The 25,223-nt window shown below is 37.8% G+C and overlaps 1 protein-coding gene across 2 annotated transcripts in view; it reads right to left on the reverse strand.

Moving 5' to 3' along the window:
* Positions 1-565: 565 nt before the first annotated feature.
* PIP5K1B (phosphatidylinositol-4-phosphate 5-kinase type 1 beta) overlaps positions 566-25,223 on the reverse strand; it is a 160,067-nt gene continuing 135,409 nt past the window's right edge. Inside the window, exons 8-14 of one of the 2 annotated variants that reach the window (XM_063455066.1) lie at positions 21,856-22,061; positions 21,361-21,444; positions 21,211-21,259; positions 19,091-19,175; positions 17,605-17,760; positions 16,018-16,162; positions 566-830 (exon numbers count right to left, since the gene is read on the reverse strand). In XM_063455066.1, the coding sequence (XP_063311136.1) occupies positions 581-830; positions 16,018-16,162; positions 17,605-17,760; positions 19,091-19,175; positions 21,211-21,259; positions 21,361-21,444; positions 21,856-22,061 (975 nt within the window). In that variant the 3' untranslated portion in view covers positions 566-580. The remainder of the gene's footprint in view (positions 831-16,017; positions 16,163-17,604; positions 17,761-19,090; positions 19,176-21,210; positions 21,260-21,360; positions 21,445-21,855; positions 22,062-25,223) is intronic. The other variant, XM_063455067.1, reaches the window with a different exon arrangement.

The following is a 25,223-nucleotide window of genomic DNA, read 5'->3' on the forward strand; positions in this document are numbered from 1 at the left end:
ATATAAATGTATCCACACAATGATGAATTGTCCATATTTCCTATGCTAGATTTGTGTAATGTCTATAAAGTGACATTACACCTTCATTTTAACAGCACACTATAGCCATTAAAACAACCTTAGCTTAATGAAGCAGTTTTTGTGTACAGATCATGCCCATGCAGTCTCGCTGCTCAATCCTCTGCCATTTAGGAGTTAAATCACTTTGTTTCTGTTTATGCAGCCCTAGCCACACCTCACCTGGCCATGACTGGCATGCCCTGAATGAAATAAAAATGGTTTCATTTTCAATCACATGTTAACTTACTTTGAACGTTTTTTTATCCTGCTCTGTAAATTAAACTTAGATCTCACACAGGAGGCTCCTGCAAGATCTAGCAAGCTATTAACAGAGCAGAGGATAAGGCATTCTAAATTAAAAAGAAACTTGCAATAAAGGAAGTATAAAAATCAGATGACACTTTACAGGAAGCCTGTAAGTCACATGCAGGGAGGTGTGGCTAGGGCTGCATAAACAAAGTGATTTAACTTTAAATTACAGTGAATTGAGCAATAAGACTGCAGGGGCATGATCTATACACTAAAACTTCTTAATTGAGCTAAAGTGGATTTGGTGCCAATAGTGTCCCTTTAACCTATGCATGTTGGTCTGGATGTGCTCACTAATGAAGGGGCTAAGATAATACCTATACTTATATAGTATAATAATACTTACTAAGTAGACATCAAATACAGACACATTGTCGTTTTCCATTTCTATAGTGCTCTGCTCAGATGTCTGGTAGGCACTGTCTTCTAGAGTGAACGTTGAACTTGAAGGCTGGCCTCTTCTGCAAACAAGATAATAAACAACTGGTTATAAAATGGCAAACCTTATAAAGCAAATATCGGCTAGGAGCCAAAGCTGCAGCATATCACTCAACTTTACTCTAATACTGTTACTTCCCTATCAAACCTTTTAGATATGCTGCAAGTAAAAAAAAGTTAAACCACTAGAGGCTGAAAGTGACCCCCTTTTTAATGCATTCTATTGATGAATGACAGTGTGCTAACTGTGTATACATTTTTGACAGACAAAAAAGAAGGTATAGATTCCACCTTTGATGACAGGGGGACAGACTTATAACTGCAGTGATTTATAAAAACTTCTGAAGTTTTAAGAACATGTAAATGTAAGTTGTATTATCCCTTTAAAAGTTTCACTAAATTAGGAGAATGTACACATTAAAGGACCACTATAGTCACCCAGACCACTTCAGCTCAATGAAGTGGTCTGGGTGCCATTGCCATTAACCATGAAGACAGCCACTAGAGGCCGCTTCCGCAAATCTTAATGTGAAAATGGCATTGAGCACACAGAACGTCCATAGGAAAGCATTGAGTAATGCTTTCCTATGGGCGATTTGAATGCATGCGCGGCTCTGGTAGCACATGCGCATTCGGCTCCACTTGGGAGCTGACGTCGGAGGGGGAGGGGGAGTTCTTTCACTGACACAGGTTAATGCCTCAAAACTCTAAAGCTATGCACCTACATATATAATGACATCAATGGAAAATACACAGAATGACAAGGTTACTGCTGCCCTGTATAAGTAAAATAGCAATACTGACATTATTACTATTTGGCATCATGATTTTGACATTTTTTCCAAGACTCAATAAAGAGTCAGTCTAAGTACCATAGGCCCTTTGCATTACTGCAAGCATAGTTACATAGTTACATAGCTGAAAAGAGACTTGCGTCCATCAAGTTCAGCCTTCCTCACATATGTTTTTGCTGTTGATCCAAAAGAAGGCAAAAAAAAAAAAACCCAGTTTGAAGCACTTCCAATTTTGCAACAAGCTAGGAAAAAAAATCCTTCTTGACCCCAGAATGGCAGTCAGATTTATCCTTGGATCAAGCGGCTATTACCCTACATTGAAAGATTATATCCTTGAATATTCTGTTTTTGCAAGTATGATCCAAACCTGATCCCACTAGGGCTGACAAACAGACCAGCGCTTCGTTTCAGTTTTGGCCATATTGTACGTGTGGCATGTGCAACCTGTATGAACAATAAGGAGGGATCCTGGTGAGAGCTGAGATGCAGACTGCACATACATGCACCGTAGCTTGTCTGGCTGCAAAACACAGCCCTGTTCCCTATACAGTGTATAGAAAGATGGCAGCCATGGTATGGCTGCTATATATTAATAATGCAGTTCCAATCATCCAATATGATAACTGAAACCTTGGGTGGGGATCAAATACTTATCATATTAACCTCCGATGGACAGAAGGTTTACAGTATGTTATCAGTTCTCATAGACCAGAATGGAACACTTCCGATTAAAGCATCTCATCATGGTGTGGGGGATGTACCTGCAGCAGTAGCTAACCAATCTTTTAAACAGGGGGATAGAATATACATACAGGAAGCTTTATGTTGGGAAATACTGCGGGCTCTGGTGGAAGTTCAATGGTGTCACACAGAGGACAACTAGTAACAAACTTAATGTCTGAATCGCTATATTAATGTAAGACGTGTGTGAACAACTCTAAATGCATTGCCATGGTAATGCTAGCATGACTAGACATATCTGCCAGGCATTGTCCGCTGATATTTGAAATTTGGCCTGAAAACAAATTCTCAAGGAACACAAACAGATCCAAAAATACAGGAAACATAATTAAAGGCAGACCACAAGCACCAAAAACACTAAATCCAACTGCAGTGGCCTGGCATTCTTCCAGGGTTTCTAGTGAAATCATTTGACACTTAACCTGGAGTCCATCTGGTGCAGGTCACCTCCTTTTCTGCTGCCGGAAGCAACAGCACTGCGTCAAACCATTAAAAAAAGAGCAAATCCAGGGTTATTTAAGGAATCACTAACAGAGGCACCCAAAGCAGATCTAACAACCCAAGGAGGAGAGCCATAACTAACCACCATGATCCATGAACAAAATACTTGTTAAATACAGTTATCTCTGTTACCAACAGGTGTATTGGATAAACATTTCAACACTTGTGAAATCCTCATGTTTCTATATACAGACAATAGTAAACACACCACCCAAAATGCACAATACATTTGGATGTAAGTCTATGATAAAATCTGGAATGAAAAGAGTCAAGACAAGGTACATTCACCGAATCATATAACCTGGGACCAAAAACCATGTAGAGACACCTTCAAGTTCAAAACCGTTGTGAGACACCTATAGTCTTACCATGCTGGGTATCTGGCTACTGTCAGACATAGCTACATGTGATGTGACAAATAAATATAAATTTTCTCAACCTGACAATCAGTAAATTCTTTAAAAATATGTCACATTAATAAAATATGTTATCTGGATATCACTGGCTATAACAGTATTCAGTTTGACATTCCACATCTGAAGAAATATTAATCAATCAGACACAATTAGGTGAAGTCAGTTAAAGGACCACTATAGGCACCCAGACCATTTCAGCTCAATGAAGTGGTCTGGGTGCCATCTTCCCCTCTAGGGTTAACCCTGTCTGCTGTAAACATAGCAGTTTCAGGGAAACTGCTATGTTTACATATGGATTAATCCAGCCTCTAGTGGCTGTCTCATTGACAGCCGCTAGAGGCGCTTCCGCGCTTCTCACTGTGATTTTCACAGTGAGAAGATGCCAGTGTCCATAGGAAAGTTTCCTATGGACTGACTGAATGCGCGCGCGGCTCTTGCTGCACATGCAGCCGATGACGACCGAAAGAAGAGGAGAGTCCCCAGCATCGAGGGAGCACGGCACTGGAGAAAGGTAAGATTTTAACTCCTTCCTCCCCCTTCAGGCCGGAGGGAGGGGTGCCATGAGGGTGGGGGGGACCTATTAATACTATAGTGCCAGGAAAACGAGTTTGTTTTCCTGGCACTATAGTGGTCCTTTAAGGAATTCAAGGGCAAAGTCTTGCATGTTAGTCCTTGAAATGGTTTAACTCTTAAAATGATTTGTAACTTGCAAAAGTTTACGCACTCTACGCCAGTATTTAATCATTTGTCTTAGTGCACAATCATCCTTATTGGTAAATGTTACTGCTGAGTAACAGTTTGGAACTTTTTCAATTCCTGTGACTACAGATTTAGAAACTTGGGACATACTACTGTCTCAACAACTGGGTTAACATACCAGCAGCAGAAACTTTTTTAAGAATAGAAACCTTTATTCCTAACACTACAGTACCACTGTCCCTAGTAATACCCAGCCCCCCTCAAATACAAAAGGATTGCACAACACTGCTCCCCTCTCAGCCTTCTGCAACGTCAATAAAGAGGCATGGCCCAATCTGATTGGGGAGCTGATGTGCATGCATGGCGAGTGCCTCACACGCATTCAAGCTTCCCACCAGTGAAGAATTCCATTCAATGCTTTCCTCTGAGCTTCCGCGTCATGTGACTGAGTAGTACTCGGTCAGCATGGCAGAAGCGCCAGTGGCTGTCAGGAAGGCAGTCACTAGACATGGATTTAACCTTGCAATGTAAACATTGCAGATTCTAAAATGTAAACTTAATGCAATAATTTAGAAGCAATCTATTTATCCAGCTGTTTTCAGTGGATAAATGTGCTGGCTTAATGTGAATTGTTATCATTTTTCAATACTTAGTGGATTACATTACAGGTTTAAAATGACAAGACCCCTGCACCCAGACCACTTTATTGAGGTGGTGTTTTAATAAAATTAACCTGGCTGCCTGCAGGACACTGAAAGTATACTGGTTACAAGATGGCCTCCCAAATCCAAGTGGGGGAGGATAGTAAAATTAAATACACTAAAATAATGGACTTAAGAACACAATATCTACTCCCCTATCCATATAGTGTGGGATCTCTAGTTGAAAAGTAATTATGTGTATCTTTCTCTGGGTTCTGCTTGTACCTTTTAGAGACATAACTCCTTTTTCGATGTCATTGTTTTTTTTTAGTTTTGACTGTTATTTTAGTCTATGAGCCATATAGCTCTAGTTATTAGATTAATCTTTGAAGCATATATCCCTGGTTGTTATTTAATTTAAAAAAAATACTATCACGACCGACAGTGTTTTTATACATTATGTTTTGATTCGTTTGCAAAGTCCAGCTTTAAATAAATAATTATGTAAAACAAAAATTAAAATCTTATATATATTTTTTTTACAATATATATAAATAATTATGTTTATCCATTGTGAGTTCATTTAAGTTTATTGTGAGTTGTGCCTTGCTGATGCGTGAAACGCTGCTTCTAGAAGCAAACCATGACAGCTGTCTGTAACAGCAGAAAAAAAGCATGAACTATAAAAAAACAACAAATATCTTAGTTGCTTACTGTTGCAATTAGTGCCGGGAGGGAGGATACAAAAAAAAAAAAAGCCTTACTTATTGAATACAATCCCAAAGTAAATATCACACGGCAGCTTCAGCATCAGCAAATGTCACGGGGGCCGGTTACTAATTCCCTGACTGGAGAGAATCAATACACTCTTCCATCTGCTATCACTGACAAATTGTTTGATACACTACTTGGTTATGAGCCTGATCTTTCTTTTAGTTTTATAATTCAGTAGGAGTTTAGCTAATGCAAGTCACACAAGAATAAAAATAGCCAAGAAAACATATGGAAATACTGACAAATAAATGCTCATAGATACATTAGGCTACATCTGGAAAGGGTAGAACATCCAAATGTCCCTGCTACTGTAATGCAGTCATAAAACATGCAAACAACATTAATCATTGCCTGATCAGGAAATGTAAAAAAAAAACCTTTAATCTGAACAAGGTGTCGTCAGTGCCTTTAACTCCAGGTATGGGTGCTATATAAGAACAAACAAATAAATAGTATATTAATAATAATAGTATTTTTTTTTTTTTTTAATTAAAGATGGAATATTAGATGAGAGAGACTTCAGCCTAATACTAAAATAAAAAAAATGACAGCCATGGGAAAATAATTTAGGATTAAGTGCTTGTTTGAATGTAAAACATGTTAGTCTATATAGCCAAGACGGTCCTCACTTTTGCAACATTTTCTGGTTCTTATAGCCTGTGAATAGCGTAATAGCTTTTTAAAATAGCTTTAAATTTTCTTTAAAACAAGCTGTTTTCCCATTGCATGGTTGTTGATCAATAATGGGTTAAAGGCTACATTAGTCCTTGGCTTGTGCCTTCCTCTGCTGGTGAGTGCTAAGTCCCCCTTTTTCATAACGCAATACTTAACAGAATACTTTAGAAGCAGTCTATCTATCCAGCTGTTTTCTGTGGATAATTGTGTTAACTTTATGTGGGTTGTTATCATTTTTCCATACTCAAAGGATGGCTATATGATCTGCTACCACTTCTAGAATGACAGGAAAAAGATAGATGGTACACATGCACTTTATGCATGTGCTGCATGTGTGCAGCTGGTTAAACAGTGGCAGAGCTCTGTATGTCACACAGCAGATATACAACTGGGGAAATACATGAAATACAGGTAAATGGTCACTTCAGGTAATGGAAAGCTACCAAGTACCCCAATACCGCAATTCAGAAATATACAGATATAAATAATGAATTGTCCATCTAGCACTTCTCTGTCATTTAGCTCACTTTAGTTTTAGCCATATGAGGATGATGAGGAAGCTTGCTTAGTGACTGAACCTTGAGGCTAGCTATAAAGTAGCTATTTCAGGACTGTAAAAGAGCGCATCAATGTACCACCCTTCTACAAAAATAAATAAAGCAACTTAAAAGCTTATTGGGGTTTATATCGCCCAAATATACCCAAAGGGGGGCAAAGTTTGGCCTCTTTGTAAAGAAAATTAGCATGGATTCTAGAAACCCATTAGTTACACTGGAGGGCTTGAAGCGTTCTCCTTCAAAAAAAATGGCAAGTGTGAGTCCCTAGCCCCTTAATTAAAAGTAAAGCTTGGAGAGTCACATATCCTCTTCCTCGTGGGAAGTGATGAGGTGGGTAATATTAACTGGGCATGGTCTAGTTTAAAGTCACCAACCTTTCCCTTTATACTATGGTATGTGATAAACTATAAAGTTTCCAAACCCTTAGGTCCACATAAGAAAGAATTAAGGGATGTCCAATCCCCTGATCCATATACTAGAGCCAAGCCCCCTGGCTCCAAAACTCATAACGCTCAAAATGATGGTCACAGGATGCCTTGACTCTTGGTCCCGCATGAAAAAAACCTTTACCCCAGGTCGCCTAAACATTTAACTCTTTCTCTGTGGATGATGACATATTTACACCTTATCATCCTCTGCATTTCTCTAAAAGATTGACAGTCCCCTGTACGCCAATAAAGTCAAGTGTTCTAATGTTTAAGGGCACAAATAAGCCATGTTTAGGGAATAAAATCTATTCTTAGGCAATAAGGGAGTTATTCCCTATCTTAAAAAAAGGAGTATGGACTAAGAATTTACACTCAGCATTTAAGGTTATTAATAGCATAATAGGATATATATGTAAGTGTAAGTGTTATTACATAACTACAGTAATAGTCTAAAATAGCAAGTTATTCCATAAATCATTTCACAATCAAAACATGAAATTATAAAAAGGATCACATCATTTATATGGATATATTATAATGTCTTTACTCTATAGTCTATAAACATATTTTATATGATCTGTTCATTTCCCCCCAAAAAATGTTAAATTGATACTGTAAACAAAAAATAGTTTAAAAACAATAAAAAGAAGGCAAAGTGGTTTAATTTTACGACCTACAAGACTGACCAAACTGTAAACAATAATCGAATTCTTGCCAATGAGTAATGCTAAGGTTGACAAACCAGTTCTTAATTGTTAAGCCTGTTTGAGTTTGTGAGATTACCTGCACAATTTGAGCCTTATGTTTGCTAATAATTATGCTATGCCTCTAGTGTACTCGCTGAATACTAGTTTTTGTTCATTAGTGAATTTTGACGAGTTGAACAGCAAATTGAAAAAACATTGATTGAAATTGTAGAAACAAATTTCTGTTTTTTGACCTGAGATTCCAATTTAGCTGCCAACTGACTCACTCAAACTCACTGTTTAGTGAATAACTCTAACCCAGCAGTTGCACTTATAGTAGTACTCTCAATAAATGATCAGAAAAAAAAGAAATCTTCCTATATATACTCAGGAACATGACATTTAAACTGTCAGATTATGTGTGGGCATAAACACTTCCTTGGTTTAATAGGTCACTGGCCACAGCCTAGGAATCGCAATTATATACCAGCCCATTCCACAAACTCCCGGCCAACAATGCTTTCAACAAAATGCTCAAAAACACAATCCATTTGCTAATAAACATTAATGAGCGTTTTCCAAACAGAACTCCAAGCTCAAGACTAAGAAGCAGGGGACACAGTACCAAGTTCATTGAAATACGGTATAATGAGGTGGACGAGAACAATGTCCAATCCTCAGGGCTTTGCATTTGTTATATGACAAAGCCCCGAATCAAGGAATTTAGCAAGCCCCCACTCCATTCATGATGCATCCCATTAAGGTGTAATGCAATGTGATAAAGCCTTAGAACATGTATTCACTCGGTTAATGTTATCAGCACACTTACCACGTGGAGAAGTAAGAGCAGATGACTATCTGGTTAATACATACTGAAAAAGTGAGCTCAAAATTTCTACTCACCCATTAGCCATTGGCGAGTGAAAATTTAGCCATGGCAAATAGATATTCACTCATAGTGAGTGTACCATGGACCTCCAGGCTTGTAGCGGGGACTTACTTTTAGGCCTAACTGGTAGTTTAGGAAATGACAGTTTAAGCTGAATGTTTTCCTCAAACGATTTAGCATGATCTTTCTTTAAAGAGGAAAACACTAATATTGTGACAGACTCCATTTTGTTAGGCTCATTATCATCGTACCATGTAGAATCCAACTCCATGAGTTGAGCAGCAGCTTCACGTGCTAATGTAATAAACTCTCATGAGTTCTGCAATTGTAGATATCTTATTCTCTTATCTCTGAATCCACTGTAATTCTCACACAGGGAGACAATCCACACTTTATTCAACTGCACCACGTTAAAAGTATCATTTGTGTATATGCAAACTTTCAGTGCAGAAATAAGTGAAAACCAAACGTTATACATCATGTTTACAGAATAAGGGTTGGGCTGAGTATATAGCAAAGTAAGTATTAAGGTATGTAACTATGTAAATACTAAAAGCACAACATATGTAGAGGAGACACTATTTAGAGATGTAGGGAGGGTGCTAATAGCCTTTTGTTATGGAATATAAATGTAATGAACTGTAGAACATGGAGGACAACTGGGCAGTATTTGTGTTTTGTATAAAGGGGAGCCATCAGCTCCAATGATTTGTAATAGTATGTTTACTTATCTCCAATATTTAATGAATATGTGTTTGTGAGGTCTGAAAAATAAAAGTAAATGTAGAAATCATAGCAATCTATCCTGGAACTGGGTGCCTCCATCTTAGCTACCTGGTCAAGTGGCCGAGTGGAAGAGAAACAAAAACAGTCGACTGAACTGGATTGCAATGTTTATAACTTAATAATTATAATACATTTAAATGAAAATGGAGCATAGGACAAAAAAGTTAACATTACTTATAAGTGGATTGGTTTATCCAGGGGTGCATTTTCCAGGCAGACTGTTATCCCTTTAAGAAGAAGCGCTTTGTTGAAATATGACCAAAAGAACACTTTTAAACCCCCTGTGAAATCTTACTCAGCCTGATAAATGTTTCTTTTATACAACAATCAATGTCTCACGAGTGTGTGACATTGATTCCTATTCCCTCCCCAAATTATTTTGTGACATGGTTTTTATGACAGATTATATTATATTGTTTCCATGCCAACTAGCAGTCGTTTTTCAAACCGGAGAACATTTTGCTTTAGAAGTCTTTTTTTTCCCTAAAGGATTAAGGCAGCAAAGGTAATTTAATTTGGTTAATAAGCAGCATCTCTAATAGAGCTGCAGACAGGTAGTCACAAGCCCAGTAGTATTTCTTATAATCAATTTTTATTTGGAAATCTGGCACATGTGTATTGCCCGCTGTAGATTTAACTCTGGTGCCTTCTTATCTATGAATGGGAATATCTAATTTGATATTTATATTGGAATATTACCCATTCGCAATAGACCGCAATCTAACATTAATATTTCTTAGTGAGACCTAAATGTTAAATATCAAAAGACCTCCAGCTTCGAAAAATGTAGCAACTGAAACCGTGTCTTTAAAATAACAGTGACTCCAAACACCGATTCATAGCTCCTTGGAAAGGTTATGGGAGTAAGGAATCCCCTCTATTCCTTGATGTGTGCAGCTAATCAATATTTAAATCTCTGAATTGATTTATAACTGTCAGAACAAGATCTGGTACAAAATGTGCCTCTCTCATAACTTTAGATACCCGTATATAGAAACTGCACACATGCTCAGCAAGACATAACACAACATACTTCATAAAAAAACATGAATAAAACTATTTGACAGGTTACTAGAAATTATTAGTTTATGAAATTATGTGTAACAGAGGCACAACAAATACACAGACTGATAATTATCAAGTGGCATATCCAGCAGTCACATTTAAAACAAGACAAGACCAGGATTGGCAGATAAGATCTCAGGCACTTTCTGCACGAAATGATGGAATTTCAGGTGACTGTTTTTTTTTTAGATTTATTTTTTGCTATGCATTGTCTCTCCCAACAATGGACTAAACAAAAGTTCCACTCCAGTCTGCAGTGTCCCTTTAATGTACAAATATTCAGCTTTGATGGCTGGCGTAGCTAAAGGAGCATTGAACTCTGTGGAGAAGCAGAGTTCTAAATGTAAACGTTGGAAAACAAAATCATCCAGGTGCCTAAGCCCCGATTCTCAGAATTCTGTTTAATCTCACAGCTTGTGCAGTACAAGTCATAACAATCTGCTGACATTAGTTTGCATGTGAGTAGGAAGACTGGCCAACTCGAAGTTCTTTTCAGGTACATCTATTGCACTAATACGTTTGTACAGAAACAAGTGACTGGTTAATAGGACACCATCTTCGGAATACATTAAAGAGGTAAACTGTGTAAAGTAGTTACAGTGGAAAATCGTTGCAATCCATGGTATTTAAATCCATAACCATTTTAGCTATTAAGTGTCCCACATGAAAGATGATTTAGTGTGCCATAAAAGGTCTGGAAATGAACATGGGGTTTTCTATGGGATGAAGAAGCAAACTGGGTCAACAAACACACAATGTGCTACACAATAAACTTGTGTCTACAGGGCATTTGTATCTTCTTTAACCAAATCCTTCTTATGGTCCAAATTCATCCAGCAGTGAATGGATGTAAATACAGGAAAAGTTTACTCATTTATCTATCCTATGAAACCAATAATAGGTTTCTGATTGGTCCACCTGCCACATTCCTATTTGGCATCTAATCTGTATTTTCCTGCTGTTCTAAGGTGGATCACTTAATAAATGGGTATATTTATGATGGACTAGCATGACATAACGCTAAAGGAGGGCCGCTTTGTTACAGCTCTTTTGCATCTTTTTATTTGAGCTGGATGTCTTCTCCTTTGCTATGGTCTTTGTGTTGCTTTGCGGATTTATTGTACAATGGGCAAACATTGAAAATGCACTAATAGATAAAGGCAGACCAGACAGTGTAATAGATTTCCAGTACAAATGAAACACAGAAACTATAGGAGAAGCAACTGTGCTTGATGATTTTACCCTATGGGTGTTTTATGAAAATGATTGTGATCATTGCCTTACTATTGAATAAGCAGCTTTATTTATGCTGCTCTTCACAATAATGGGTTAAACATGTTGCTATGTTGTGTGTACCAAGTGCTGTTCCCAAAATTTGCATTATACAGCATATTAAGTATAACACTCCAGAACTCCCACAATAAATGCCAGCTTATAGCATTTAAATGCCCCACAGTTTCTAATTTTGGATTACCGGCTTAACATTGAGAATTGCTGTACAATCATATTACTTGATCAATAATTTTTTTTCCCATTGATTCATGTTTCCTTCATACTCCTCCTCCATAAGATTTACGCATTATTGATTTAGAAGTTAAAAATGTATTCTATCATTGTATTCTACTATTTAAAAAAAAAAAAAATTAAAATTCTTGCAAATTTTTTTTTTTGCAGTGTTACAATCTGGTCTACAATGCCACGACAGCAGGGCAAACATATATATTTTAAAACACGCATTCATTGTCATGGCATACAAGAGATGTGCACATTTATTTTTTGGTAGAGTAGTCATGTTGCTCTCAGAGGTAAACCTAGGTGTTCTGAACATTGTTGGTAGTTGCAGTTTATCTTGCTCCTTTTATTGATATGTTCATGGTCAGGTTAGTGGGACATGTGTGCTTAATACCCAACTTAACTCCTATTGTGTCTGGTATGCCTGTGTATTGGGGTGCATACTACCGTACTGATTTAGTGTTTTCTGCTAGTTGTGTGATGCGGATGGGAGGCATGAATAGCGGGGACTCTGTCGAGAGTGTAGCGTTACAGGGGGTTGGTCTGTAGGGGATGGCCTACTTGTGAGCGGTAGGTTGCCTGGCATGTTTGTGTCTGTCCGGTGTGCCTCACCTGTATTGTATTCTACTATTAAAGACTGAAAGGTGGTTAAGCTACAATTGGACTTAACTGTTAATTTTCACAATACATTTCTTTCCTTTCTGAAACTTTTTTCAGGATGGTAGAACTGTTTACTCATACTCCACTTGGGCTACAGGAGACACAGGCTATATTGGTAAGTGCCTTGATAAAGCATCAACTTCTACTGCTATACAATTGAAAGACAAATTACAAACCTTACACTTTCAGTTAATTTTCTAACCGTTGGTTAAAGGAAAAGGCTGAGATAGATACCCTCCCTGCAGAATTAGTGCTTGTGTTGTAGTGTATAACGCTAATATGGATCACATAAAATCAGTCAAAAAGCTAAACTTGTGAATTATTGCCTCCAGGAATCTCCAGCTTTGGAACCCTTTAAGAAGAATCAGAGACAATTTCCTGGTGTTATCTGCAATTTACAAATACTGTTTGATTGTTGCCCATTAACTGTGGGAGCAAGCAGTTTAAATGGTTTGCTAGTATTTTGGCATAAATCTTAATGTCTGCACCTAGAAGGAAGATACGGTGATAGAGTGGGAAATGTATCTAATGTAGGCAAAGTCACAATAGTGCACAGTAACAAGTCGAGGGTAGAACCCCTGTTGTAGCTACTGCATGATAGACGCTGAGTAAATATGGTCCAAATATACTGGCAAATTAGAAAAGACATCTGGGCCAGGGACTTTCCCTTTGGGCAATTGTATAATGACTTAGAGGAGTTCCTCCAAAGTAATGGGAGATTTGAGGTCAGCTTGTTGTTGGTGCCATAAACGTGGCAGAACAAGTTTAGATAAGTAATTAGAGATAACTGTTGCATTTGGTTTATGGAATATGAGAATCGTCACTCAAATTGTACAGTTGGGAGTAAAAAGTAGGAAATTCCCGACTGATTGTCTGTGGGCAACATATTTGGAGCCATTGTGGACTTCTATACAAGTTATGTGAGTAGGTGTTTGTTGGGCCTTGAGCCTTTGAGCCAAAGGTTTTTCAGCTTTACTGCTGGTTTGGTCATAAGAGGCTTTCAATTTATGTAAGTAATAATTTGTCTTCTCAGCGTTAATAGGTATAATACGCTTTTGTAAATAGTTCAGCTCTGTAGCCAACTCGGGGGACAGGTCTACTTTATGTCTTGCTGAGGTTTGGGCTAGTTTGCAGTAGCATTCTAATTTTCAGTTTGGGATTTATTTTTCTATACAAAAGAATCGTTAAATAAAACAATATCATAACTGGCTCGTGGGCGGATCACAGAGTAGTATTAGTAACATCTCCAGTGTCCTTCATTTGGAAATAATTTTAAATATTCTCTCGAAAAGAATGAACAAAGGCAGAATCAAAGGCAGAACTGAGGATTCATTCAGTCGCCAAGTACCTCCTCCTTTAAATTGGAAAGTATTTGCCAACTGTAGTGTCACAGGTCCACGGGGAGACCATCTTATGCCACTAATGACCATAGGTACAGGTTTGTACTTGGACCAGACTTGATGTATCTACGAAGACGGTATACCCCTTTATATGTAGTATCTGAGAGTGCATGAAACTGAATGGGATACCGTTTAGGGAAACGTTTTTGTGGGTTCGGTTTCTTGAAACGAGTTCCCTAAATGCATCTGATATCTATGCCCTGGTGTTGGAGATCCAGCAGTAATAAACATCTTTTTTTTCTGTGGTATTCATATAAAAGGTAACTATTTTAAACATGTTTATGAAAAAGGGTTTCTGCAAGGTGAATAACCTTTGTGCATCATACCCTCAGTATCAAATAGGGTTCGCATTGCCTCTGGACAATAATCCTTACAATGCAAAACACATGTAGTATATTCTTGCATAAGAAATTCCCTGTCATCTCTGTATAACATAAGACAAGCAACTAGATCAGAAACAAAGAATCCAAGTATATACAATACCATAGTTCCCACGGGGTACATAGTCAAAGGAACATGATAGTGTTAGGAATACAAAGATGTATTTCTAACACTATAGGAACCCTATGTCTGCCCCCACATCCTCGCAGCTGTCCCCTGGGCAGTATAAATGGTTAAAAACCCTTTAAGCTCATGATTCCAGCGCCGATGCCTCTGGCTGCTAGGTCTTGCTCCTCCTCTACCAATTTCAACCAATCGGGGGAAGCTAATGCGCATGTGCGGCGAGCACTGTGCACCCTTTAGTACTGAAAACCCTGCAAAGCATGAGAACATCCAGAGTCATTTCACAGAATAAAACTCTTTGAAACTGCAGGAAGCGCCTCTAGTGGCTGTATGGTAGACAGCCAACAGAGGCAGTCTTAACACCTTGTTTTACATTGCAGGGTTAATGGAACAAGGACACTGCACCCAAACCACTTCAACGAGATGAAGTGGTCTGGGTGCCTGTAGTGTCTGTTTAAGTGGGCATCATCTTAGAAGATCTGCAATAAGGGCATTGTAACATTCAGTGTGTGTTTCAATTAAGATATTCCTAGAATGTAGGGGGGACAAAATGTAAAAATAGGTCAGGGATGGAATATTGGAGAGAACAAATAAACAGGTGAGTCCATGTAGGATAAAAGACAGAGCTCTCGAGCAAATGTGTTTGGGTTCCACCTAGAGTACTGGGGAGCGAGGGGGGTTAGTGGTGTGCATACCTCACCATGAGATGTACTTTACAGGAGGTGTAGCAGGAGAACAGCTACGCTATAGGTTATAAGGCCTACTTTACCATAGCTAGTGGAAGAGTAGGAGTTATGTTTTTATACTATAGTGTAAGAACTTGCTAGGATTCTACTATGCAGCATCAAACTGGGAGAACATTGTCTATTTCTTGTTCTTCGGTCACCTAATGAGTTAACTATTAACTATTTAATGTTGGACAGTCATTATCTAGGCACAAGGGCCTCCTAGTTTAACATAGTTAGCTATAATCAGTGGAACAAAAACATGACTAGGAACTTACTATTAATAGTAGCATATGTTAAACCATACAATTTAAAACCCAGTTGTGCAGGTAAATACTACCACTCGGCCGATTACAAGTTAAGTGATTAGAGTCCATTCAGGAAGCGTTCTTAGTATTTTCATGGATTTTGGTGCTTACAGCTCTGCAACTGGAATACCCGAGTCTTTCAAGCAACTAAGGCCCAGAGTAGATGGCATGTGTTGCTCCACTCCTCTGGTTAGGAAAAAGGATGCTTAGTCCACTTTCTCTGTCTTTATTTCGACTCTCTGGGACATATTGGACCTGGCCCAAAGTCCAAAGCAAAGTGCTGTTCTCTAGCTGAATTGACGAAGCTCACTCAGAGAACGTCCATGCAGCTAAACGGCTAAACCATGCACCCTGTGATCTTACATTTTCACAATTACCTATATCCGTATGAGAAAGGCAGAACCAGACACTTTATAAAACATTGAAATGATCTCAAACCTGGTTATTACCTGTTGGAATACCGAATAGTGTCTTCGTGGTGATACTGATCATCAACAAATAACGAGGAGGAGGATATTGTTGTTGCTAAGGAAGCAGCTTCAAATAAAGATGGGGTACTTGGCACAAGGTCAGGTCGATGCCTTGAATTTAATGCTGCAGAATAGAAAAATATGCACCCTATGTGATTAATAGGGAAGTTTGTAAATGTGCACAGTTCAATATATTTTAATATTCATGGCAGATGAATTATTAAAATAGATGTATTCTAAAGGCTTGTAATCAAACATTAAATAATATATAGACAGTGGTCTGTGTAAATGTAATGTCAGGAATCATGATGTTCATTCTTCTAATCTCTGATATTTTATTATTAAATAAACTACTGTTTTCTAAAAGGCACTCACGCTGTACCCTTATTGTCCTGTGTAGACTCAACAGAATGTATTTAGCATTACAACTCTGGGAGCGAAGCAGAGCATTAAACTCCATCTTTAGACACCTGAAACAGATTGGAGCAGCTTGCCTTCCTCTACCACCAATTAAGGTGAGTGGGAGTGGAGTATACTCAACTGCCTATTAAGGCCTCATTTTAATAAGCTTTCTGAATGATTCAATACTGATTGAAAAATGTCCAAATGATTTATTTACAAATAGCTTACAAAAATACTAAAGGGAAAGCCGACTATCGACCAACAGGGATGTTTTATTTGACGATGGTGCTGTAATACATTGGTGGATTTGTATTTATTTGCATACAAGCTTTTTCTCTTAATTAAGTTTAACATTTTTAATATAGTGCTAATGGAGCAAAACTGTGCTAAATGGCTTTGTGCAATCTATACCCTGTTGGATTTCAGTCAGGCGCAACAATTAATGGCATTCTGATTTCTCCTGCTGTGGAATGGATAAGCCTTTTCACACACTGATTCAGTGTTAAATTAATTTCAATAATGTATCTCACTCTAGAGAAATTATCTTTCTTTACTCCATGATGTGTCACTTTTCTTCCTGCCAAAATCAGGCCAGTTAGCAGGCCTGAGAAACCAATATAATTTATGCATATGTTCTGGTATAAATCATCATCAATGAAAGAATTCACAGATAATCATTACTTTACACAGACTGGATGTCAACCATCTTCGAAAACAGAGATTTTCAAGATTTCAGAAGGAAATAATGGACTAGCAGCTGAGGAGCAGCTAGTTTGAAGATAAAAAGAAGAAAAATAGGTATTTTGCTTCTGAACTTTGGTACGGGACAAAAATGCTATATGTAGCTAACAACTAAAGATACAATGGAAGGGTACATATTCTGTGCTATGAGGTGTACTACATTCAGAGAGGAACATGGGTACTTCAAAACCAAATTTCTGTAGTAAATGGTAGGGAAGAGTTATTTTTGGAGTCAGAATGCAAACAGGGTTATTAGGAGTCTTTGTATTTAAAACTCATTTAGTAGTAGTACTTGGGAAGAAAAGGCCAAGAAACTCTTGTCTATAAAGCTTCCACTTTAAGCTACATTACCAGTATCTCCAAACTGGTTCTATACTTACAATAGCCCTGATTACTGTACAGACTACTTTAAGTACTGCTCACTTTGAATACCTTCCTCGTCAAGGCTAGTAAAACTTTGGCCTTCGGTAAGTCTCTTGTTCTTCTCTTCTTGATTGTTGGCAGACAATATCTCTTGGGAAGAAGCCTTGAGAGCAGGGATTGAGTTGCAACGTCTTTTGGAAGGCGAAGACTTTAAAGCTGTATAATGAAACACACATGCTGAGTATATATTCTCATATTCAATCATTTTTGAAATTCTTTATTTATAACTAAGTCAAAGACAATAAAGCTTATATAAAAACAAGCACAGGAAGACAAGGTAAAATGTCCTAAAAACTGTTTTGTGACCTACATTTCAAAACCAACACAGGACAGGGTAAAGAAAACATAATAATAAGCCAATTATAAGACTTGACTTCTACATATACATCATTCATATACAGTATTTCTAAACCCAGACGGAGTAAAGTGAAGTTACCCAAGGAAGCCAGAACTTATAAAAGACCAGAGTCATTTGATGGACATTAGCCGACAGCTTGTCCTCAAAGAGAACTGTACAGTACAATAATAAATTTTTTTTTATCTATTATGTAAATGGTCGCCCTGCACAACTGACCTCTGCTCCCCTATTATTACATTTTTTTAACCTAAATATTTACTTTTCCCCCTGTGCTGAGACTCAGTCCTTACAGCCGTGCGCTCCGCCTCCTTTTGTGTCAGCAAGAATGCTGATGACTTCTGACTTCTTGTTCAATCCAATACTTTTCATAGAGATATATTATGTCAAACTCTGTGCTCCTCCAATCAAATGCTTTCCATAGAGAAATATTGGATCTAATACTTTTCTATAAGAAGCATCAGAGGACATTCAATGTTCTCATGCAATGTGTGAAAACGTCAAAGGTTGAGAACTCAGCCTGGCTTGATTCTCACCCCAGAAGCACCATCTAAAATCTGTCAGTGTAACATCCAATAGAGGTGTGTTTAGCCCCGAAAGAAAAACATTGCAGCATCTTTGAAAACGGCAATGTTTTACAATGTGGGAGCAAAGTGTTAAGATCGCGAGGATGTACACAAACCACTTTATTGAGATGAGGTAGTCTGGGTGCATATAGTGTCCATTTTAAGTGGCTCTGTCACTTTAAACTTGCCTTTTTTGCATTCATTTTCTTTTTTCTCTTCCTATTTTAGAATAGACAAAGGACCATTCCACTCTTCCAACCCACCCCCCCATAAAAAAACACAGTTTAGTAGCTATACCCCCAATGCACGTTTTTATGTATGTATTCATTGGGAGTATTGTCTAAAATAGATTACAAAAGCTGCAGTTCCTGGTCCACACGTGCACGTGTGTGCATGTGAGCCAGCTCGTGCACACTCACGCACCGCTTATGCACGCTTAATTTGGCTTAATTTCCAAAAACAATAGGAGAAATAGTTCAGCATCTTAAATGATCAAAGTAATGGTTAATGCTTTATTTAGTTGATGAGCCTCAACATGCAGCAATTACATCATTTTAATTAGTACCTTGGACTTTTTTAAAGACTCTTGCGTTCATAAACTTCAAAAATCGGTCAGCATAAAAACTTGGCCTGTGTACTGACACTGTGTCCTGGAAAGAAGATAAACAAACATTCATGTTATAAAACAGAAAATCCGACTAATACAAATTCCTCCAGTAAGCCCATGAGAGCAATTTTCCCCAATGAAATTCTTGTGAAACTAAATCCTGTTATACAAGATTTTCCCTCAGCTCCCCTGGGGGAGTCTTATAAAATAAATCTACTGTACTGACCTACAGAAAAAAAACAACAACAAGGAAACACATGTCATATTTAGCTCTGTGACAGTCAGTGCCCTGTTATAACTAAGAGAAAAAGAATGCAACAGTGTTCAGGACAAGTCTGCTTCTACATTTTGGATACACAAACACAACCACTGACACACACAAACACAAATACACTGCTTCAGGATCATAATGATATGCGTGAAAGATCTGATGTTTTTACTGGTTAAATACCTAAATAATTACAACAGGACAAAACTTATTATGGTCAGCCAACTGTTGCTTTATGACAGGTATGGTAAGAACAAATGTTTAAAGGGACACTATAGTCACCAGAACATCTACAGCTTAATGTAGTTGTTCTGGTGAGTATAATCATTGCCTTCAGGCATTTTCATGCAAACACAGCCTCCTCTATGAGGAGGTGCTGATTGGCCAAAACTGTGTTTGGCCCTGCCCCTTGCCGATTTTAGCCAATCCAATGCTTTCCCCATGGGAAAGCATTGGATTGGCTAAAAACGTGGCAATTCTGATGATGTCACGCCGCTGGAAATAAGGTGAGTTTGATTAACTTTTAAGGAGGCTAATGGCGTGGCAAGCCACCTAAATGGTGGATTAAACAATATAGGGTCAGTAATACATGTTTGTATAGTGTTCCTTTAATAATGTTTTGACAGTAATATTCCAACAATGAATGCAATGCGGGAAAAGTCAAGTGGGGTGTCCTTAATTTATTATGCTCCTGCTGAACTCAAACTCTCATGATCTGGGTGGGACTGCAGACAGTTTGTGTCTGGGTGGACCTGCAGATTATCTGTGGTTTCTGTACAAGACTGATATTGACTACATTCTGAGCAACATGCTCACTAAGCTCAGTGTAGTGGTTATGCTGTCGATAATTGTCTTTTTTTTCCTTAAATTGTTTCGGACCTCCTACAGGAGCTCACCCCAGCACAGATCCTTTCCAGCTGTGATTATGTGGAATTTACACTTCTGCATTATCAACATTATCCAGCCTTGGTGACAATAATTAGCTGAGAGTGTTGGGAGTGGGTTAGCTAAGTGCTCTCAGCCAATCAATGCCAGCCATTTTGGATGCAGCTGGTTTTCAATTCACAATTCCGTGCTTGAATAAACCCTCTATAGTGTGGTCGTAAAATGTGGCCTGCAGTATTCATTTGATTGCTTGAATAACAGTGGAAGCAACATGCAACTTTACAACAAATACATTATAGTGGTTATTTAGAAACATCACAATTTGTCAAACAAATTGCTTGCAAGTCACATTGATCCTAGTTTTCCATACCTACGTGACTATTTCCACAACAACACATTAACAGATATTCAGCGGATGAGGGAATGTGTACTTCTTTCTTGAGTAGTTTTTCAAACATAGGGCTCACTGAAAATAAAGACTTGTATTCTCCCCTTATATAAAATCGAGTACAGACAGCACTGCACACTGTGCACAGACTCTCGTCTCATGTTATGTTTATACAGGTCCTCAATGGGTAGGGTTGGTGCTGATTCTCTTAATTAGTCCGTGTTCTCGTGTTCTTTACACAGAAAGCTTTGTAAGCCAATCATTCCAGCTGAATTACTGTATATGGGCTTTATTCACAAATCTCCAAATTGTAGCAAATTCAAATCTGATTTTATGGTCACCTAGTCACCATAAGTCAAACATGCACAGGGCTAGGGCTGGCCTTTACCATGTATTGTTAGAGAGTTAAACAAAATATTCCAGCACATTCCTAAATAATACAATTATCTTCAGTATGGACAGACAGAGAGTTTAGGAATATGCCATGGATATGTGGTATGTAGGCTGTATAGTTTAAAAAAAATCTTTGTTACTCACCCCATCATAGACCAGAGCTTTCCACGAATGTTCCAATTTTTTTATGAACCTGATAATAAATGATAAAAGTGTTACTAAGGTCTTTAAACACACACGTATAAATATATGTGTGTGTGTTTGTGTGTTTGTGTGTTTATAACTTTATCTCACCTGTACGACTGCAGTATGTCAATAATACCCATGAAAAGCAATAGTCTTTCCCCCTTGTGGTTTTTTGCAGGAATGCCTCCCATTCTATTGGAAACAAAGAGGGAAAAATCAACCTTAGTGTTTCACACTAGGTTTTAGGGGCACAATAGGGAATATATAGAGAGGAGTTCTGGGGACTTTTTTAAAAAGTGAGCAAAACCAATCGAACGTTCCTGATGATTTCTGATTTTTGCTCACTGCCCAGTGTGTTACATACACATTAAGAGACTTAGTTAATGTAATTAAGTAGGAATTTGTAAGACAATTAATTAACAAGAAGACTGATTAAATATGGTTTAGATTAGCTCTTCTATTTCATATTGACTCAGAAATAGACTGTCTATAAGATTTATAATAGAACACTGCTAGCAAATAGGTTAGAGCTGCTAGCATCTTTTGTTTAGAGAGCAGCCCACTTACTAAGGATTAAGTTATATTTGTTATAATAATACTTACGTGCTCTCCTTTATGAGTGTGTCTACTTTTTTCCCTGGGCCTTGTATAGATTCGAGAGCAGTGGAATACAGAACTTTTTGCACCGACGGACGCTTATTGTCAATATTGTAATGAGAAGTTTCACCTTCTTTGTCTTTGGCTGCGTGGTCGAGCACGTGGACTCCTAAAAGCAGGCTGTAATCCATGATTTTGAAGCTTTCTAGAACCTATTATAAGCAGAGATAATCAATATTACTCTATACACAGATTCAATTAGCTAAATTGTATGGATGAGTTTTATCTCAAGGCTTTATTTAAGGACTGGGGAGAATCATACACTTGTTATTATCTAGATCTGTATAGAGCTAGGGTTGCAAAATATAATTGGATTGATAGGCAACAATGCAAACCGTTAGACTGGCAGCTCTGATAATTATCATTTAGAGTCTCAAAGCTTCCTAAATTTTTTTTTTTGAAATCACATTTTATTAAGGTTTTTTGTAATAAGTTGCTTTTATGTGTCCTTTATGGACTCAACATAGGTACATGCAGGTACTGAGACGGTGAAGATGCATTGAGTCCGTGCTCCAGGCACTGTTTAAGGTAATAGCAAAAAGAGAGAGTCAGTACACGCAGGTACCCATGCAGAAAATAACAAAGTATGCTGGGATGCGCAGATTCCATCAGGCTAATACAGGCTGGTGTGAAACCAGGTTCAGGAACAAACGAAAGTGTGTATATCCTATCGCATCGCACCGATGGGTGCCTTAAATGTAACAGGCCATGTGTCCGTGTCATTTTGGTCCCGGCTCTCCCATCAATCCTCCCAGATCTTATAGATTGACGTACAGAGTTTGGTGTGGTGTAAGAGAAGTACTGCTGGTTGCAGGGGTGGTAGGGTGTCTGAAAATTTCTGTATAATTTTGTGGATTGTGACTCAGGTAAATAGTTTGAGATCACAATCTAGTAGGGATATTGGCCTGTAATTTGCACATTGCTCAGTGTCCATGCCCTCTTTGGGGATCAGAGTTATGTTGGCGGCAAGGGCTTCTGTGGGAAACCCATGGTTATCCCTAATGGAATTATAGGCTTTGAAGAGATGGGGGAGGAGCAGATCTGCAAATTGTTTGTAGTATCATGTGGGGAGCCAGTCGGGGCCAGGGCTTTTGCCTAATTTACTTGTCTTGAGGGCCCATGCTAGTTCCTATATAGTGAGGGGCTCCTCGTGTTCTTGTGTTGCCTCTCTGGTGAGGCGTTTGTGGATATGGCATTCTAGGTATGCTGCCAGGGTCGCATCTCACGGGGCACTCCCCTGTGCTGGGGTCTGGCGTGGGAGGGAGTATAGTTGTGTGTAGTAGGATCACAGTGTCTTAGCTATGTCTAGTGGTAGGTAGTTCCCCCCTCGTGCCCAGGTAGCGGGTTGTCCCACCGCAGTGAATCAAGCCCAGAAGGTGTCTCCTTGGGTCTAAGGTGAAGGCGTCGGGAGGGTACAGGCCCCAAAAGTTTCTACATTTTGATAATTAAACAGCTCTCACGTTTATTAATGCACATGGCAATAAAATCACTCTCTAGCGCGGAGACAACAAATTTTGATACTGTACTTTTTATAAAAAAAATGAGTTTTGTCAAATACAAATTTAAATCTTCATCACAATGGCTGGATTTTAATTGATAAATATGATTCGAAACACTGGACCTAATAAACTATGCTGGTATATCTGAATCTAAATTATTTAAATAACCACATGAGAACTGAAATTTCAGTTGGAAACTTCAGTTTGGATGTAGATTTGTTGACTGGTCACAAATGATTAACTGCATTTTAAAATAATATCACAGTTCAATGTAAAGTTATCAACCAATGGGAAGATCTGGTGATGTCTGACCTCCAGTCATAAATAAGTTGTCATTGGCTGCCAGCAAGCAAAGTATAATATAAAGTATAATACAAAATAAAAAAATCCAGAGTGAGTAATAAATGATAAAAGTGCTTAGGGCCACCTATTACCCAGAATGGAGCTATGTCTTACTTCCGCAGATGGATTCCATGGAAGTAAAACTTTACTTTTGCAGATTCTTCCTACTTTATAGTGCCCAATATTCCTCCCCTCCCTCAAAAGGGTTGGAGTAACCCTTTAAACTAGATAGCAATTTGTGTAGATAAAACATACGGAAAGGTTTTATAACAATATTGAATCATTTGTAAAGCCTATTAAATTGAGGCCTTAGACTGGGAATTTTTGTTTTTGTAGATTGTCATCTAAGTGTAGAATGTAGCCTTTCAAGTCAGTATGGGTGCGATTTAGCTCATTGGTGAATACAGTTCCTCAGTTGCGCCACCATTCATGCCACACCCAGCTATTTGTATACTTTTAGCCACTTTGGTATGGCTTAAAACCTAAACAAACACTAATAAAAAAAAATATATATATACCGTATATATATATATATATATTTTTTTTATTATTATTATTATTATTATGTGCATTCATTTTGTGGTTTAAAATACTGTGTCCACTTAAAAAAGAAAAAAAGCCATTCAAAATGCAATTAAACTTACCTTTATTCCAGATTCAGGACAGCTGCTCCTACTGTAAAGCTACCAATCCTGATGAGTTCTGTCCAATAAGATGCTTCTTAAAAAAAAGTAATGAGGGAACGCTGCTCTTGCAGGCTATCAATCTAATGCTTCTCTGTAAGCATTTCTGTCAAACAGAGTGAATAATTTTGTTGGAAGCTAAAGGGACATCTCTGCCCCAAAGTCATATAATTAAGATGAAATGATTTTGATGCTTAGCATGTTCCTATACTGCACTTCACAGTGCCATGACACACTGGTTGAAAACCTCTGAGTTAGATTATTACAGAGAGGATATGAGTACCTCATGAAAGACGTTTATAATAACCAGCCATAAAAAAAAATATAAAAATAAAAATATATTTTCCATTAATTAAAGGGCTAGCTCAATAGATAAGAGTTCTGTAACATATATATGTTTTTCATTATTAAAATAGTAAAATGTTAGTGATCATCCTAGATACTGGTATAATATGTATTATGACTTAGCAATAGTACTTGTTAAAGCAAGGTATCTACATGCAGAAAAATAAATGGTATAAACATTTAGGATTTCAGCTAAAATAAGTAGTCTAACATATTAAATAACATTTTAGATGTTGGAAAGCACAGTTAACCAAAGAACATGAGTTTTTTTTCCTATGAATTATTAACAACTTACGCACTCGTCTTTATAAATATATTAACACATTTTAAAAAAAAAATTCAAATATATTCTATCAAGAGCATTAGCTTGAAAATTCAAGTTTATTTTACATCATGTTTTTCGAACGTACCGTAAATAAATAAATAATTTCAAGGAATAATTATT

The sequence above is a fragment of the Pelobates fuscus genome, chromosome 5 (genome assembly GCF_036172605.1).
Source record: "Pelobates fuscus isolate aPelFus1 chromosome 5, aPelFus1.pri, whole genome shotgun sequence".
Taxonomy (NCBI): Eukaryota; Metazoa; Chordata; class Amphibia; order Anura; family Pelobatidae; genus Pelobates; species Pelobates fuscus.